This window comes from Acanthisitta chloris, unplaced genomic scaffold, assembly GCF_000695815.1.
Source record: "Acanthisitta chloris isolate BGI_N310 unplaced genomic scaffold, ASM69581v1 scaffold15751, whole genome shotgun sequence".
NCBI lineage: Eukaryota > Metazoa > Chordata > Aves > Passeriformes > Acanthisittidae > Acanthisitta > Acanthisitta chloris.
This window is the reverse complement of record NW_008655584.1, coordinates 70,387-88,353: the sequence shown is the minus strand read 5'-3', so window position 1 is coordinate 88,353 and position 17,967 is coordinate 70,387. Positions and strand designations below refer to the sequence as shown.

The window sequence follows — 17,967 nt, the reverse complement described above, 5'->3', positions numbered from 1 at the left end:
TGGATTAGCAGAGAACTACTATTTAAGCACTCAGACTAAACTGGCTTATTTTGGCTGGAGCTAAGGAGTAACCTCTTGAGCAGCTTTGCTCCTGGGCTGGAGTGGGGGCAGCATCCTTCTGGAGTGGAGAAGTGACAAGTAAATGGGGCAGTAATTCCCCCTCACCTGTGTAGCTGAAAGCCCTTAGCTGAAAGCTAAGCTCACCTTAGATGAATCTTACTCTCATCTAGAAATATCCTTGAGTAGTGGTGAGAACACTGAGTTAATGCGCAAGAAAACCTCCAAAAGCTTCCCAGGGCAACTGGAGGAAGAGGAAGGAACCTGTCTTTCCTTCCTCTGACCACCTCTGAGATATGTGCCTGGCAATATTCATTGGCTGTTTCCAGCATGGCTTACCCTTTCCTCCTTTATTCCTGCTTTTACTCCTTTCACTGTATGGATAGAGCAGCACAGGGGATTGTGCTAGTGCTAGAGCCTGAATCAGAGAAAACAGCTTCAGGTTTATGATAACCTATTCACTTCTGTTGTTGCTTAGTGTTAACCAGATTCTCAGACTGTTTTATTGCATGAGTGCAGAAATGTTTGCTTGGCAAGTGAATTAGGCTTGGAAAGGTGTGGTAGAAAAGAAGGTCCTCTCTTTAAGCAGTAGTAACAGGGTGTGCTAGCCTAAGCTGATAATCAAAACACTTTATTATTTATAAAATTGCACATTTTATTTATAATGAGTAATACACATGCACAAAATTACATAGTATTTGTTTATATATGTAAACTGGATTGATTTTCTACTGCAGAATGACTCGGAATAGATCTGCCAGTACAACAAAGATATGCCACAGACTGGGAGCTGGATGTGTCTTAAACTTGAATTCCCACTGACCTCTTAATGTGAGTCTCCATCTTTATGTAAGACTCTGCACCACTCTTAAAGTCAGATACATGCTTTATCATTATTTATCATTACCTTCAATTTTCTTCCATGATATGGGTGCAAACTTGCTAGTGCAATTGTTCTCCCTTACGTAGAGAGCCCCTAGCAGATTGGTTCTGCTTAGTTCATGTCTGGATTGTATCAGAAGGCAGACAGGGGTCTGTTTTAAGTGGAATTTTGTGTAGAAATGGAACATTTGGAAACAGTCATAAACACAAAGAATTAATTAACATTTTTGTACTGACTGATACGAACTGTAGTGTTTTAACAAGGTTATTCATCATCACAAATTTTCTTAGTTGCATCCTCTTAAAAATATTTAGAAATAGCTTAATCATAGTAAAACTTATGACATTTTTTCTCACTCTTTCACTGCTTCCTTATTGCTTGGAGCACCTGATTAAAAGCATCGCACTTTGTTTCCTTTTTACATGAGCTATATTTGTGTAAGTAGATACACTGACGTTGATTGGTCAACTCTTTTGTTTCAGTGGTGCAATAAAAATCTATGAAATAGATGTTGCGTAAGTTCAAGACAAGTGCTCCAGGAAGCTGAGTTTTTGTTGAGGGAACAGAGCATAAAAAAGGATTTAAAAAATATTTCTAAAATCTGACATGCAGAAATTTCACAGTTGCGTCTCTGTCACCTAGACTAAAAGGAGTTTGTATGGGCAAGTCAAAGGAAGAATCAGGTTGACAGATGAAATTGTTTAAGTTATGAGGAACACTTGCCTGTGGGATTTCCTGCTAAACACACTTGTTGCTTTTTACTGTCTATGGATTTCTGTGGTGACCTCTACTTTCTCCAGGAATTGTCAAAACTTATGTACAAATAACCTGGTAAGTTTTCAAAAACTGTACCTAATATTTTAAAACATAGATGGTTGTTAGCACTGTAAGAACTTTATATTACATATCAGCCTTTTCAAACTTAATTTAAAGAATGTTTCTTAGTAAAAACAGAGTTTGAGATCTAATGTTTAACATTTGAACTGCTGCAACCTCGTAAGGAGGAAAACCCACTAATCAGGTTGAATGAAATGGCTATAAATGCTAAAGACCCTGGAGTGTGGGGGAGATAAACTTTGGTTCTTTCAGTTTATTCACTTTACTTACTAGTGTCTGTCTAGTCTATTACTTTTCTTGTATAAACCTAGGAAAACTGCAAATTCACAAGAATCCTGAACTAATTGGAGCATATTTTTTATGTTAACTGTGGTTTAAATTGTGGATATTTCTTTAAGTATTAGAATCAGTGGTCAGATCCTCAGTCTTATGCTCTCTTAATACTCCATTGAATAGTTATGTGTAATTTATTTTTCCTTCTACTGATGCAAGACAAAGATAAGCAAACCCTCTCAAATCCAGACAATAATTCTGCTTTCAGGCTTTCAGGAGTTGCCTCCTTGCTTTTATTTGCCTGAAATGTTGATGTGGTTTAGAGGATGGTATATCTTTGCTTTGTAAAAAGAACATTTTATGCTTGGTGCTAACTAGCTGTGGAAACCTGGTGTAGAGGACTATCACTAGCTCCATTCTCTTTCATACATTTGCCTGACAGTTCCTTTAAAACTATTTTTAACTCTTACATCAGTGAAAGAGTTAATTGCCTTCCCTGATGGAAGCCTATCATGCAATGATAAGTTTAATGGGGATCCTTTGATTTAAGCTTAAATTAATTCAGAATAAGAAATAAGTTGCTCTTCCTTTCAGCTTTGAAAGACAGAAAAATCACACTCATGTTCAGTGAATGTATTGTGTAAAGTATTCAGATGAGAAAAATATAATCTTGGAGTCTGAGAGCTGTAAATCTTATTTTTCTCCTCTAGTCTACTTGTTGTGTTCAAATTTGCCTTGTGACACCTTTGATTCTCACTATTGTCACAGTGTGCCCAGTGTACTGAGAAGTTCTTCCTGAGAGTTGTTTTATTAAGTCTGTTCTTACCTGTTTTTGCATCAAAACTTAAGAGCTAATATTCAGCTTCTCCACGGCTGTTACATACATCCGTAAATAATTTGCACTTCACAGACAGTGATTGGTTTTGCACACTGTGGATGATGTGAAAAAACAGGCACCTTAGCTGGAGAGCACTTTTGGCAGGAGAGGAAGGGCAGTGGTGGTCACCATATGGCTGGCTAAAACCACTTCAAAAGGTGGCCAGACAAAAGGCATTTAGCTTGAAGAAAGGTCTTTCTGCTCCCAAGAGGTCAAAGCCGCGTGGCTTTGTCATTTAAACGCAAGATATTTGTGAAACATTTGTTATTGACTCAGTGGACCAGAATCAGGACATAAGAGCCAAATTCCTACCTGAGGTAATCTAACTAACAGCAGCTGATTCTGCCATGTCTTTGTTTTACGGCACTCTGAAATTGGTCTCAACTGAGAAGCTACTGGTGTGTCAACAAGTTTCTTCAGATGAGGAAACATCAGTCAAAGAAAATCTGGTTTACAAGAAACAAATGCTTTAATATATTTAAGTCAAAGAATTTTGAGGAAACATGTTGACTCTTTTTAAAACTGCATGTATTTCTCTTATAGGAAGAAGAACTTGGAATTACTAACCTTTGCAATGTTAGTGACATCACTGGTGCAGTGAGTAATTATTTGCTTTGTTAATTACTGATGTTTTATGTTACTGCTATTTGAATAAAATGGGTGCAATGATCATATTTTCAAAGACTCCTGTGAGTTCTCACAGTTGCCTGTTTAGCATAAGTCACTAGGTTGTGTGGCTAGATTTGGCTCAAGTTAATAAAGACATGGCTATATTTTTTGTTTAAAGAAAATGTGTAAAGGGTGTGATTCTCTGCTGTGAGTCATGTTCTGCTGGGATCTTGAAAGTTCATAATCTATCATTTTTGAGACAATGAGTCAAAACTTGTGTTCCTTCCAAAAGGCAAATCATTGACACTGTCTTTTTCAGTTACCTTTGTACAGATTTTTATTTTGTTTTCTCAGTGATTCAATGGGAATTGCAATTGTTGAACACTTAGTATTCTCTAAGGCTTTAAATGGTTGTGTCTATCATGGGGGCTCTTTAGCTTAGCATGAGCTTTCCAGGAGCATTTTAGAGGACTTTAGCTGATGTTTTCCTAGTTCAGGTTTCAAATGCAATTCAAGCTGCTGGTTATACATATTCTTTGAAGAGTGGTGGAGGATTCAGTCATCGATATTTCCCTTGGAGGCTAGTGGGAAGCAGTCTCTCAGCATCTGCTATCCAGTGTGGCTGGGTCATTTATGATGCTGGGACCATAAAAGTCTATGTTGTCATCACAATACACAGCAAGGTTGACTCACCTGTTCATGTTACTGTGTATCTTTGCTCAGTGTTATCAAGTCTTAACTATTTTTTTTGTGAGGCTTTTGCAGTACTCATTATCAGAGTCTCCTGCTTCTAAAGATCTTCCGGCTTCCCTTTAAAAACAAAAATCTACATGACCATAAGGATGTGGACAGGATAGAATAAACAAGAAAGATCCAGCATGAAAACCAAACCAGATAATATTTATTATATATTTGAAAACTCATGGTTTTAAAGTCAATGCCTTGCCTACTTGAGAGTGGCAGTGGGGAGCTTGTGTTGAACAGCTTTCCACTGTGCTTGGCTGTGCTGGATAGCTGTTACTTCTCCCCAGAGAACAAGTGGCAAAATAAAGCAGGGAGGGTGGGAGAACTGGCCACACACATCATGGCTGACTGGATAAAGTTGTTCCCAGTACAAGACTGAACATGGACTGTCTTAGCCAAGTCTTCTTCTGCCCCTGGAGCCATCAGCCCTTTCACAAGGCCGGTGTAAAGCGAAGCACTCTCCCCAGGTGACAGTCACAGTCTGCTCAGGTGTTCTGCTGTGCTTTTAGTGCTCTCAATACACACAAGGGTGTCAAAATCTTTCCCATAGCTGTTCGCAAACTGATCTCTTAGAATGATTTTTTCCTTTGGCTCTTTATTTGGTTTTACATTGAGAGGGACACTATACAACATAATTCTCTCTCTGTAAGACATGATTACCTATAATGTTTGGTATATTTAATATATTCATTACAGAGTTTAAGTGCTATAAATATCTATTTTAGTACTAAGGAACCTGGACACAAGGAGATGAGTGACTTGGTTATGCAAAATATTTTACAGTAGCTGAAAATTGAATTAATGTCCTCACTATTAATGCTGGGCTATCCCTTCTCTTTAGAAATGTCCTTTTTAAAGCCACCATCTGTCTTTGCAGTGCACACGGGGATGTCAGTTTTGGAATGCAACGGTGCAAACCACTTGTCCACAGAAATGTGTGAGTATTGCCTTAGCCCTGGCTCTATAGCACTTGTCTCCAGTTCATCAAGTACCTTATCCAAGAGCAGATGTTTGAAATCTAATCAGAGCAGTGTTTCTATGAAAAGATGTAATGTCCATATTTTCCCTCAATTTGTTTATAAATTCTGTTTTGGGAAGATAATAATTCTTGCTATGCAAATTGCCTGTAATACCAAAAGATTTTGTTGTGTTTGTCAAAATGTGTGGGCATTTTAAAGCTAATTAAGCTCAATCACTCACCCAGGTTTTCAGACAGTGAGAAAGAACTGGTGCTTTTCAGTATTTTACTCTTCTGAGGGCTGTCTCAGAATTGTATGCAGATGAATATGAAGCACATGGTCTTCAGTAGATCGATGTCTTGGTTTTACTAAACCAGATGGATGAGAACTAGCATTGGTCTGGGACAATTGCCATGATAGTTTTTGCACTGCTCTTTTTTTCTGGACCTCTTGAACATCTAACTCTTATTCATCCTTAGCCTCATTTTAATGTTGACTTTCTGTTTTTTCAAGTGGATTTTCCTTCTTTCATTATTTGCCAGCAATAAGGTTTTGTAGTGTACTTTCACTGTAAGGAACCTCTAATTAATTGGCATTATCTGTTTCAAATACTCTGTGATTATATTTATGCTAATCCCACATTTTATTAATTTGTTTCTTGGCAGAATGAGACATATGCCAGAGTGTGTGAGGTGAGTTAAACGCAATCAGAGCAACACAAAAAAATCACGATTTCAGTGATCACTATGTCCACATAGTGGTAAGAAATGCAATGTAGGTACACAAACTTATCAATTCAGGTATAATTGTTTTGTACCCCCTAAAGCTGAAGAATGGATTAAGTACCTGAATCTTTTTTTTTCAAACATGCCCTTGTAAGGACATGTTTGCATTAAAAACTGCTGTGTGGTAAAGAACATTGCTGTAAAGAAAGTAGACTTATCACAGAATTATGAAATTCACTACATATCTATTTAAACTATGTTCTAGGCCCTCACAAGAGTCTTGTTCATCCAGTTTTTCACTAATGGCATCAAAGACTATCCAGAGAGTATCCTTGTTAAGGCTGATGTGATACCAGCTTAGTGAGAAATGGAAACTAGGTTTGGGAGCTAGAAGACAAAACCCACTCTTGACTAGATAGAGAGTCTGAATGAAATAAAATACAGTTCAGTAAGGGGCAATGTGTGGCTTTTTAGAAAGAGATCTCAAATGAGGAATGCATGGTCTGTGCTGTGGATGGACTGGTGTTCACAGTGATAAATATGGGTCAACAAAGAGCTGCTAAATAGATGTGCCTTTCTAGGGCCCTTTTAGCACAAACATAGAGTGTAGGATGGGGAGGAGATGATTGCAAAATTGTCTTTGGCACTGTTGAGACCTCAGGATGAAGGCTGCTCCCAGATGAGGGCAATGCATTTCAAACAGGCGATAGAGGAATTGGACAGAGTCCTGAGTAGAACACAAACCCATTGGCAAGCTGGAAATTTGATTGAAAGGATTTAAAATTTTTTTTTCTTAATGCTTTTTTATCTATGAAACTGTGACCATGACAAAGGTTTACTAATACACTAAATGGTGGGTTTGGAGCTTAGGAACATTCCAAGAAGTAACCAACTTACTTTCGTAGAAACTCTTAGTGTAGGGTTTTACTGCTTTGGGTTTTGGTTTGGCTTTTTTTCCTTCTTTTTTTTCTTTTTTCCTTTTCTGGTCACATATTATGCCAGTTAAATTCACTGACTCTGCAAGGACTTTTATTGGGATCAGCTGGCTAACTTGATTACCCAGATGGTCAGGAATGCACCATGTCACTGCATGCAGAGGATCAGGCCATTGCTGCCCGCAGAGCAAAGGAGCTGGAGTAAGAGAGAGACTTTTCCTTTGGCATAAGATCAGTTCTGTCATGTCACTACACCTTGGGACTGAAATCTGGTAGTATTTTCCCTTCCACCTAGGGACAGTGGAGTGCTACTGAATTTGTTGGGAATATTCACAAGAAAGGACAGTAGACTGGCTTGTACAAGGGCATTTCTGATGGATGGAGAATATATGAGGATTAATTGTTTTTGGTAACAGAAGGAGGCAAGTTTCCCTCAAAATTCCTAAGGCTAGGAGCTTTAGAAATCCTCTTACCTCACATAAAAATTGAATTTATGGTTTGGGTTCAGACAAAATCAGAAGACAGAATAGCACAACAAACCCCAAGTGTTCGGAAATGTCTGTGTTAAATGAAGCAGAAGGCACTATGAATCAGCATGTAATCTGGGAGCACCATCCCCTATGAACTAAACAAATATTGGTTGTAAATGACAGCTTCAGTGTACAGTTGATAACTAATGTCTGCTACTACCTGGATCTTTGCCTGCTAACAGTCCTGATGATTCACCTGGAAGTATTTTATTTCTCTGAATATGAAAACATGGGAAGAAAACTTTTTAAGTGCTTGCACTTGGCACTGAATGTTTGGATGTGAAATAATATATATAGGAATATACCACTAAGCAAATTTACAAATCTGTCTCAGCTGCAACTGTATTGTCTGAAAGAACATATCAGTTTCCATAGGCTGCCATAAATGTATACCCTCAAAACACAGGAAGAAGAATTAAAACAATTTCCTCACTTACTATCATGAATTGCTTCTGAATGATCTAAAGGTTAATTACCACTTAAAAGGTGGCTGCTGAATGAAGCAAATGTCAAGATTTTATAGGCCAAATGAACTTGCAGCATGAAATGAGCCCAGATAAAACACCTGTCTAGAAAAGTTCAGACTACCACATCTCAAAAAGTTTTGTCTTTCCAGGAGACTCAGTCTTGCATGTAATTTTAAAGCTACTGAGACCCACCTAGACCATGTTTCTACCTCTTCTTAAGTGCTCTACCTCTGAATCAGGGGAACATTATTCCTGTGTACCCTACCTAGACTGAAAACTCAGGAATTTTCTGGGTTTAGGTCATGAGTGTGGAGTTCACTGCTCTGGGGTATTTGTTATGTTTGCACCTTGTAGACACAGCTGTACCAGAAGGAGAAATGTCTGAAAAGGAAGTGTCAATTAGGCTTCTCTTACAAATTACTAATTTCAGCTATTTTGAAAATTCACTGGAAGTACATTTGTAAGAATGTTCCTCATTCATAGGGAATACATGAAGCAGGAAAGGGTGAAATCCAACTTATGGAATATATCATTAGCAAGTCAAAAACCTAGTGTTCCTAACTCCTTGGTTATCACTGAAGTTTCTTTCCAACTTTTAATGTAGTCCCATATTCATGCTTTCCACAAAGGGATGGTGTGTAAGGAGGAAACCCTTAATTCAGTGCCCAGCAAATGGATGAAAAGGCTCTCAGGAAAATCTTTGGAGTGAGTTTGTGGTGCTGATATTTTTTTAGTGAATATAATTATTTCCACAGGGTTTGTATTTATGTAAAATGTCCACAGAATTTGTATGTATTTAAAATGTGTCTGCATGAGTCTGGAAGGAAGTTTGCCTTTGCACAAAGCTAACCAGTGAGTTCTGTACCCTACACAGATAGTTTCCTGTAAGTTTGGCTGTAGCTGTGCAGAGGATGCATATGGAGCTGAAGCACAAAGTAAGTCTGAATAGAGTCCTGTGTCCAATTGACAGTCTGATAAATTCAGTTTGAAGATTATGGTCTTGTTCTGTGACCTGGATTTCTCTTACAAATAGGACTGTCTTGAGCATTTTATTTCATCCAAAAATTTCCACTTTTTTTCTTGTAGTAAGTACACTGAATTTTATCTCAGTGTAAAGCATTTTCCGCTCCCTTTAATGGACATAAGTCTTTTGGAATCCAGTGTCAACCATTTAAGATCATACTTTGGGACAATATAGTGCTTAAAAATCTCTTCAGAAGTCTCCCACACCTTCTGTAGCTTTCTATACAGCAAAATTTTACTAAGTATTTTTGGTAAAATTTACTAAGTGCATATGCACAAGTGCAGAGCTGTAAGTCAGTCACATTTACTCACATTGAACTTTGCCCATTTTGGGCTTACTTATTAAACTGTCTTTAAAAACTAATGGGATTTATTCATCAGCATTTTCAATATATTCTTTTGTGTGTTTTTATTGCCTTCACAGCTTTCAGGTGTGTGCAGTAATAGGCTTTTATCTTTGAGACCCAGAGATTGCCATGAAAGATTTTTTCTTACTGTTGTATTGTGTTTTCCCCTCAGAGTACTTGAACAAGCCTAGAGCACCATTTGCATCTGCCATTGGAAGCCACAATGTCACATTAGGGTGGAAGCCAGCTAACATCTCTGGGGTGAAATATATCATCCAGTGGAAGTTCAATCAGCTCCCTGGAGACTGGAGGTACACAGAGGTAAAGAAGGATACTTCTTTTTGCTTTTCAGGGAACTAGGCTCTTCTCTGCTCTTGGTTTCTTTTTTTTTTTAGAAAAAAACCTTGAATAATATATTAGGCACATGAAAGAGGTTTGCAAAATCATGAGTAGCATGGAGAAGCTGAGAGGTGGTCAATTATCCCCCATTTCCTCCAGCATAGGGACTAGGGACCTTGATGGAAACTAACAGGTAGCAGGTTCAAAACTGGCAAATGAAGGTATTTCCTCACACAATATGTAGTTAAAATGTTCAGCTGTTTCCTGGCACATGTGGATCTAAATTACTAAATTTAATCTCCTGAATATGAAAATTGCTAAAATTACTAAATGTAGTTTGAAAAGCAACAGGAAAATCATGGAAGAAAAAATTTAGTTTTCTAGACACAAGCATTGCCATTGTTTTGTGTGGAGTCATGCTTATGAAATGCCAAGACGTAGAGCATTCGGGAGAATTATGGCTGTAGTCTTTTCATTTATTTATTTATTTTAAAAAAATTTTTTATACCTTGCCCTAGAGAATTTATTTTGGGTTCTTGTCAAAGCACAATACTTGGCTAGACCTGTGTTCTGACTCAGTACAGTTATTCTCATATTATGTTCTTTTGCGTCAAGTATACACTTGCTATCTTGCTGTCATCTCTAATTGGGCCAATTTACAGAGCATGAGAAGTTGGTGCCATAAATTAAAGGTAAAGATAATTTGCTAAGCAGGAAGTTCTTCTGAATGAATCACTAATGAAACAATAGGGAGCGGTGACTTCAGACCATTAATATCTTGGGGTAACTAGGAGCCTTTGGATCTTAAACCTGTAGTGTAAGTATCAACAGTTTAAAATACATTGCCTACAATATATTATTATTTTAATGTTTTTGTGTTTTTTTACTTTAGTCTTAAAATTTACTATAATGTTGTATCCATCCTTTGAGCCATTTGCTCATTGTGTAGATTTGGTACCGTGGTCTGAAGCTATTTCTGAAATAGCTGAGAAGAGAAAAAGAGAAGAGAAAAAGTTCTGAAAAGATGGAAAATCAAAGTCTATGCTGAAAATAACTCTTGGAATTTCCTCTTATTTAAACTTAGTATGCTGCACTTTTTTATCCTGAAATATATATGTTGTTGTATGAGACCTCCTTTATCCTGATAGCATTCTATACAGTAGCTGCAGGTGGAGGAAGAAAATAAACCACCTAATTGTGTCTGTGCATTAACCTAGGTAGTATCTGAAACTTCATATACAGTCAAAGACCTTCGTGCCTTCACAGAATATGTATTTCGAGTAGTTTGGATCATTACATCTCAGCTGCAGCTCCATTCTCCATCTAGTCTCCCTTACTGGACACGTGCTTTCGGAGGTAATGAATTGCACTATTAATTGCATCTTTAGGACCTTGACAGAAACATCTATGTCTCACTGTTGTTTCTTTTAAAGAAAGCATTCATGCTAAATCTTCAAAATGATGTGTATGTTGTCTATTGGTAGCTGCAGAAGACCAAACTAAAATACCACAGGTTTTTCTTGTTTGAACTAGAAGATTTAAGGCTCCTTCCTTCTTTTAGTTTAAAAACCATGCACAGAAAAGTATATGGTCAAAATTGTGAGGGAACCTTGTGCATAACTATATGTTTTGAATTTTTGGCTGAAACACACACACATTTTCCTGGACTTTCAAAATGTTCACTGCTGCTGAAATTTTATGTTATCCCTAATAATATTTATTGATGCATAAAGGAATTAACAGGTGAGAAACCTAAAAATGTACTTAAAAACATTATTAACATCTGAAATGCCACCCCAGAGTCAGATATTTCTGTGTCTTGCAGCTCCTGCAACACCTCCTGTCATTAAATATATTCAGAGTTCAAGTCCAAACACTGTTGAAGTTAGTTGGTCTCCACCACTTTTTCCAAATGGATTGATTGTTGGCTATAACTTGCTCCTGAGCAGTGCGAATCATGAACTGTTGAGAGCATCAGGAGGGCATAGCTTTCAGTTCTACTCCACCTTCCCAAACACCACTTACAGGTATGAAAAGAAAAGATAACCACTATGGCCAAGTGTGCTGTCACACCTCTTGCCCAGATAGCACAGAGTATGCCGTAATATACTTCTGCTCAATGATGTTGTTTACTTATGCAGTTGCCAAAAGCAAGGGTACCTTCCTCGAGATAACAGTTATTCCAGGTAAGTTGGCTGCTTATGCAGAAGTCAGGTGGGGTGGAAGGAAAAACAATTTGATACAGGGCCAGGAGGCTGCATTTTCTTAGCTGCTGTTTTCAGATTTTTTAAGCTTGTGTGGCATGTTTTTAGTATATTCTGGGAATGAAAGAGCAGTCCTCTATAGTCCTTTAAGTATCTAAAAAAAATTCCCTAATTTTTATTAAACACAAAGGCTTGCATTCTGCTTGCACTGGTAAATACAGATCTTCCTTTGAAATTAAATGGAGTTGTTCTTCTGAAACTGAAACCTTATTTTGAATTTAAAGTTAGAAGTTTCTGTTGTTCCACTTTCAGGCAATTCAGATTTTGGTTGGCTCTGTTTTTGTTAGAAATTTCCTGGAGCATTATATTTAAATGGGCATTTTCTGAATGTCAGGTATCCCTGTAGCACCTTCCCTACTTGATAAAATATTTCTCTGGCAATCTTTCAAAACAAACCTGCAAACCAAAACCTGTTTCTTTGGTTTACCATAGGTTCAGTATTGTGGCAGTTAATGAGCTTGGGGCTGGACCCACTGCTGAAGCAAACATCACAACACCTGCATCCAAAGGTACAAGAGTAGCACAGTCCTCATCACTGTCTGTTCCTGGGGACAAACTCCTGTTAGTTGTGCTGCCATGTCCCTGGCAGAAGACACTAATATTTAGACTGTAAACAGTGTATGTAAAGGAGTTGTACATTGAGGAGTCAATGGCATATCAGACAAGAGTCTTATTCTTCAGCAGTAAACATTATTAGGCTACAATGTCTTGAGCAGCTTATAGGAACAAACAGATTTGGCCTGAGTTGTATTACAGATGAAAAACACCTCAGTGGTCTGAGGCAACAAAGTGAGAAAATCTGCTTCCATTTTCTAGATGAGATTTTATCAGCTGACAAACAAATGTATTTCTTCTAATGACATTAAATACTTAATATGACACTCTTGTCAAAACTTCTCAGTTATCTCAAGCCAAATATGTGAAATTATATAAATTTTTGTTGCTCTTTCATAGACGCATTTATTTTACTATATTAGCCAATTAATAATGAAAGTAACAATACACTATAAGTATCACTCATAGAATTGCAGAAATATTAATTGCCAGAGAGAGGTATATGCTGAGGTAGAACACAAGTAAGAATGAAATCGGTTACCAAAATGTGCCTTTAGAAAACAAATCAAAAGACACTCCCCTCCTCCTCAAAAAAATGCAGTTGTCAAACACCTGGAAATGCTTCAGCTCTATGGAAACACTTCAAGACTGTCTCTGAATCACATGTCTTCTGCTATTGGTTAGAGAAATTGAACTTGCTTCTCTAGTGCTTTTAAAAATATGACTTTGTGTGTGTGTGTAATAGCTCAGACACACTGCTATGTCCTCACTTGGCAACTCCACAGAGGTTTGATCTTGGCCTGGCTGACCCTGAGCCCTAAACTTTGTGGTGTTTGTGAAAAGTCCTGACTGTGTTCATTATGCCAATTTAATTACCAAGCAATTAATTTATGATAGAAGACAAACAAACAACCCTACCCACCCAAAAAACACTTTATGGGATGGGGAACTACCACACCTGCTCTTACTAGTCACCACATAAAATTTCAGTTGTTTGCCCCTGAATTGCACAGCCAGTGCTTTCTCTCTGTGCTAACGTGAGCAGGAGCAACCTTTCCTCATGTATCATGTTCAGAAATGGTGTTACTGCATCAGGTACTGAGCTCTGTAGATCTGAGCCCTGATAACTGCCAGGGAAAGAATATGATTGGTGGTGTAGATTGCAAGAAATATTACTTGATAAGAGATAAGGATGTGATACTGACCTCTTGTATTCTGCTCTGGAGACACCATCATCAAAATTACTTGCAGTGTGTGCATTATGTGAGAAATACATGCAGCTCAATCTATGCAGATTATCTGGTAACAAATTAAGACAGCCTTTGATCACAGTTTTGTGATACTCATATGAGGAAATGATATCTGATAGCAAACAGCTGTTTAAACTGGAGAGGGTAAAAAAGGGAACGATTGTTTGGCAATGGAAATTAGACAAACACATACTTGAAATAATACACCAGTTGTAAAAATGAAGGTAACTACCTTGTGAATCAATTTAGCAGGGGGTGTGCTAGATTTTCAAGGATCTGAGATTCAGGGACAAGGTAAACTATCTTTTCCAGAGCTATGCATAGCCCAGACAGAAGGTATGGGTTTACTGCAGAGGTTTTGTTGCAAGTTACTTGAGCATTTATAAGCACGAAGTCAGCTTATGTGACAAAAACACTTCTCCTTGAATTTAAATTCTGGCACTTTATTAGAAAAACAAATTAAGTTTATCAACTTTTAATCAGATCATATTATCAAATTATCATCTTTATCTATGAAAACTACTTGTTTCTTGAATAAATCACTGGTCAGCATGATGAAACACATGAAATAAACATACTTGCCTTGCTCTTCCCTGGCTCTGTGGCATAATACTCTAGTTTGATTGGGGTTTTCAAAGAGGCCCAGAGGGGTTAAATATTCCACTTCTTCTGGATCTTGGAGTCTTAGTGCCTTCATTTCCTCAGGTGTCAGTGGAGCTTTATTTGTTCCAGCTTTCCCTCACTTGGGACGCACTACTGCTACAGGAAATGATGATGTGAAATTCATCTGGTGCATTCTGACCCCGTGTGAGGAGCCAGAAGGCACTATAATAGTGAATAACTCTGTACACTTTCAGCACTCAAAGAGTTTAAGTTTTAGCCTGTCATTGCTGGTGTAAGAATATATTCATACATGTACATATATGTACACATGTATCTGCATGTCTATTAATGATGTATTTAATATAATGTTGGCAACATTATTCTCTGTGCTGCAGTCATATAAATTCTGAATTTCACTGTTTGTTAGTTAAGGGAAAAGCACCATGGCTCTTCCTATCAAGAAAACAGTCTTTAAGGAAGAGATACACAGAAGATTTCCTCGAAGCTGCTCAGTGCCTGCCAAATGGTATTATACACCATGACATAACAGGTAAAATCAGATTGGGCTCTCTCCTTTTCTGTCAAATGTGACCAAGAACTCTGTGTTCACCAAGGATGGAATGCACCTCACATAGCCTGAGATAGTATCTAGCCTCCATTTATAGTCAGCTGGGAGAAATAGGATCTTTCAGGACATGATTTGACCTATTTGAAGTGACAGGCACTGGGAAGAGATGTATTGTTCTCCTCAGTGCAACATTTTCTTCACTGAATTTAGGCAGCTGCTCCAGAGCTAGACTTTTACATTGTGGGTATCTAAATCGAGGCAGAATTAGCCCACATTTTCCTAACATTAATGTCTGTATTTTCTCACCATGAATACAGGGAAGTGAAGTGGTTCAAACTTCAGAATAAGGTAATACCAGGTGTTAAAAGGTACTCGCTGAAGAGCATGCTAGTGTGCTAGCACACTAACGAGGCATTTAGTAGCAAAGTCACCAGACAACCGTGTTGTCTCAAATTACTCACCACTCTAATGTTTGTTATCACTGGTCCTTGGTGACGGTGTGGAAATCTGAGTTCATCTACCAAGTTTCGTTCAAACTTCAGAATAAGGTAATACCAGGTGTTAAAAGGTACTCGCTGAAGAGCATGCTAGTGTGCTAGCACACTAACGAGGCATTTAGTAGCAAAGTCACCAGACAACCGTGTTGTCTCAAATTACTCACCACTCTAATGTTTGTTATCACTGGTCCTTGGTGACGGTGTGGAAATCTGAGTTCATCTACCAAGTTTCACAGTGCCACATCCAGGGAAATTTTGTTGCCTCTGACTAAATACCTTTGGATAGTACATGTGTGGCACAGATAATGTCGAGCTTGAATTCTGGAGTGAATGCTGCTTTATGAGGAGATGCCAATTGCATCTGTTTGTCCTGGAGAGGGGCAATCAGTCTCCGTTTGCATATTACATATCCTCTCTTTGTCTGATTCCCTTTCTGAAGAGCAATCATTTATAATAACGTCATTTACATAGCAAATGGGAAACTTTCCTTGTTATCTGAAAGAAGACTAGAAGTGGAGGAGAAAAACCAGTTGACTTTTCTCTGATGATGATGGGTTGCAGATTGAAAAATACATCTTTTTAAGGCAAATAGAAAAATTAACTTACAAACTGAAACTGATTTCTTATATTATCTTTGTGGACATATCTTTCTATTTTTAGGGATTTCTGTGAATGTTTATCAGCAAGTTGTCTATGTTTCTGAGGGGAATTCCATCTGGGTGAAAGGAGTTGCAAATATGTCTGATGTATCTGACCTAACACTCTTTTATGCTGGCTGGGGGAATATTACATCCATCTCAGTAGATTGGCTTTACCAGAGGATATACTTTGTCATGAATGGAAAGGTAATGCTCTAGGGCTTAATTAATTTCTTACTTAATTTGAAACATTACTGTGATTCATTTTACAGGAGAAAATATGATTATATATAGATATGTGTGCACAATGTATAATTATATAACTATATTTTTAACTTTGGTAATGTTCACATCTTTTGTAATTTTAAAAAGGGAGAAAGGCTTGACTATCAGGTCATATTTAAAGTAAACACCCTACATGGAATTCTGGATCCTTGTCTTATTTTTCTCCTTAGTACATAAAAATGTATTATGGTTTTAACTGCTTTGTTTTTGAGTCTAACTTCACAGCCTCCTCATACCCAGTATAAGCACTTTGTTTGTCTTAATTTGTCCCCATATTAACTGTTTGGTTTCTACTCTGCCTTAGGAATGTGGTCAAATAACTAGACAGTGATTATAATGCCCATCATAATTGACAAAAGATGTTTAAGAGGGAAAGTATTTCATACAGTGGCAACAGCTCAGATTACAACTCCTTCAATTTGAAGTAAAAATGTGCTTGATTCCCTACTTGTAAAACATCAATTACAGTAACAGTCATAATTTCATGCACCTATGTAGTCCTCTAATGTATGAAAGTCTAGAAACTTGCCCTAAATTGTTAGTGGTTTGTTGGGTTTTTTTTCAATCCTCTTGCCATATCTGATTTTTTGCTTACTGCTCAGGGAACAGGGAGCAGGACAAACAGTAGTGATAAAGAGATACAAATGAGCTGTAGATGAATAGAGTGATGGCAGAGATTTCTGAATCAACTGCAGAATAAAGAAGTCCCAAGGTATTGCTTCCAGGATCAGAAAAGCACTTCCCTTTCCTGCATGATCATTTTCAAAGTACAGCTTGCCTGTACCCCTAAGCTGGGCTTTTCTCTCCAGCTTACAGGTAGGAAGGGAAGGAGATGGCTGACAGACAGCTCTCTTTAAGGATAAGCTGTCGTGGCTGCATTTGTACTTGTGTACAAGTGTTATACTTGGCTGACTGACAACTCAGGAGCCCAGAATGACCTAGGACTGTGAGAGAGGTGTTTCATTGTCCAGTTCCCCTGAAGGAATCCTGGGTCAGCTTGTTTGCTTATTAGTAGACACCTTATGAATGCATCACCAGTTTTTCTTCTCATTCCCCAGATACATGTCTGCCATTTACAGAACTGTTCGGTAGCTGAAGATGTCACTCCACTTTATGTGACATCCCCTAGGAAGGTGGTAGCTGATCCCTATAATGGGTAAGTGTCCTCCTTTGAGCACTTGGTGTCAAAGGTGCTATAAAGCTTCTCTCTAATTTTCTCCACTTCATTAGTCATCTAGGTTCCTGTTTCAAGCACTTGCCTCAGAAAAACGAAAGTGCAATTGGCAACAAACTACAAAACAATTGGAACAAGCGTAGTGCCATGCACTGCTGTTTTCTGCATTTTCTTCTCTAGGGTGTTAGCAGAGGAGATAAAGCATTTCCAATAAAGAAATTTTGTTTTCAGAAATTGGGTGGGTTTACGTGTGTGAAGCCCTATGCATTTTAAATGTTCATGCTGCACACTTGAGATATTGTGGAAGAATATTCTCCAGTAATTTACCATGCAAATTCCCAGAAGGTAAATACTGATGTGCTTACTTCTCCCAGTTTATATGTATTAATAGTGCCAAAGGCATTTTCCTATTGTGCATAAAGCAGACACGTCTGAGCTGTTAAAATATTTGTGGGTCATCTGCAGAGTTCTTGCACTGTAGTTATTTGGGTTTATTTTGCTCCATGGCCAGTTATATTTTCTGTCTCC

At 37.9% G+C, this 17,967-nt stretch overlaps 1 protein-coding gene across 1 annotated transcript in view; it reads left to right on the top strand.

The window, feature by feature from the left end:
- Positions 1-1,648: 1,648 nt before the first annotated feature.
- ROS1 (ROS proto-oncogene 1 , receptor tyrosine kinase) overlaps positions 1,649-17,967 on the top strand; it is a 69,475-nt gene continuing 53,156 nt past the window's right edge. The window contains 14 exon segments of the mRNA XM_009083974.1: positions 1,649-1,771; positions 3,471-3,524; positions 5,158-5,217; positions 5,905-5,931; positions 8,771-8,831; positions 9,439-9,587; positions 10,823-10,961; positions 11,431-11,632; positions 12,302-12,378; positions 14,705-14,827; positions 16,003-16,187; positions 17,324-17,421; positions 17,951-17,964; position 17,967. The exon segment at position 17,967 is cut by the window's right edge and continues 479 nt beyond it. Coding sequence (XP_009082222.1) covers positions 1,649-1,771; positions 3,471-3,524; positions 5,158-5,217; positions 5,905-5,931; positions 8,771-8,831; positions 9,439-9,587; positions 10,823-10,961; positions 11,431-11,632; positions 12,302-12,378; positions 14,705-14,827; positions 16,003-16,187; positions 17,324-17,421; positions 17,951-17,964; position 17,967 — 1,313 coding nt within the window.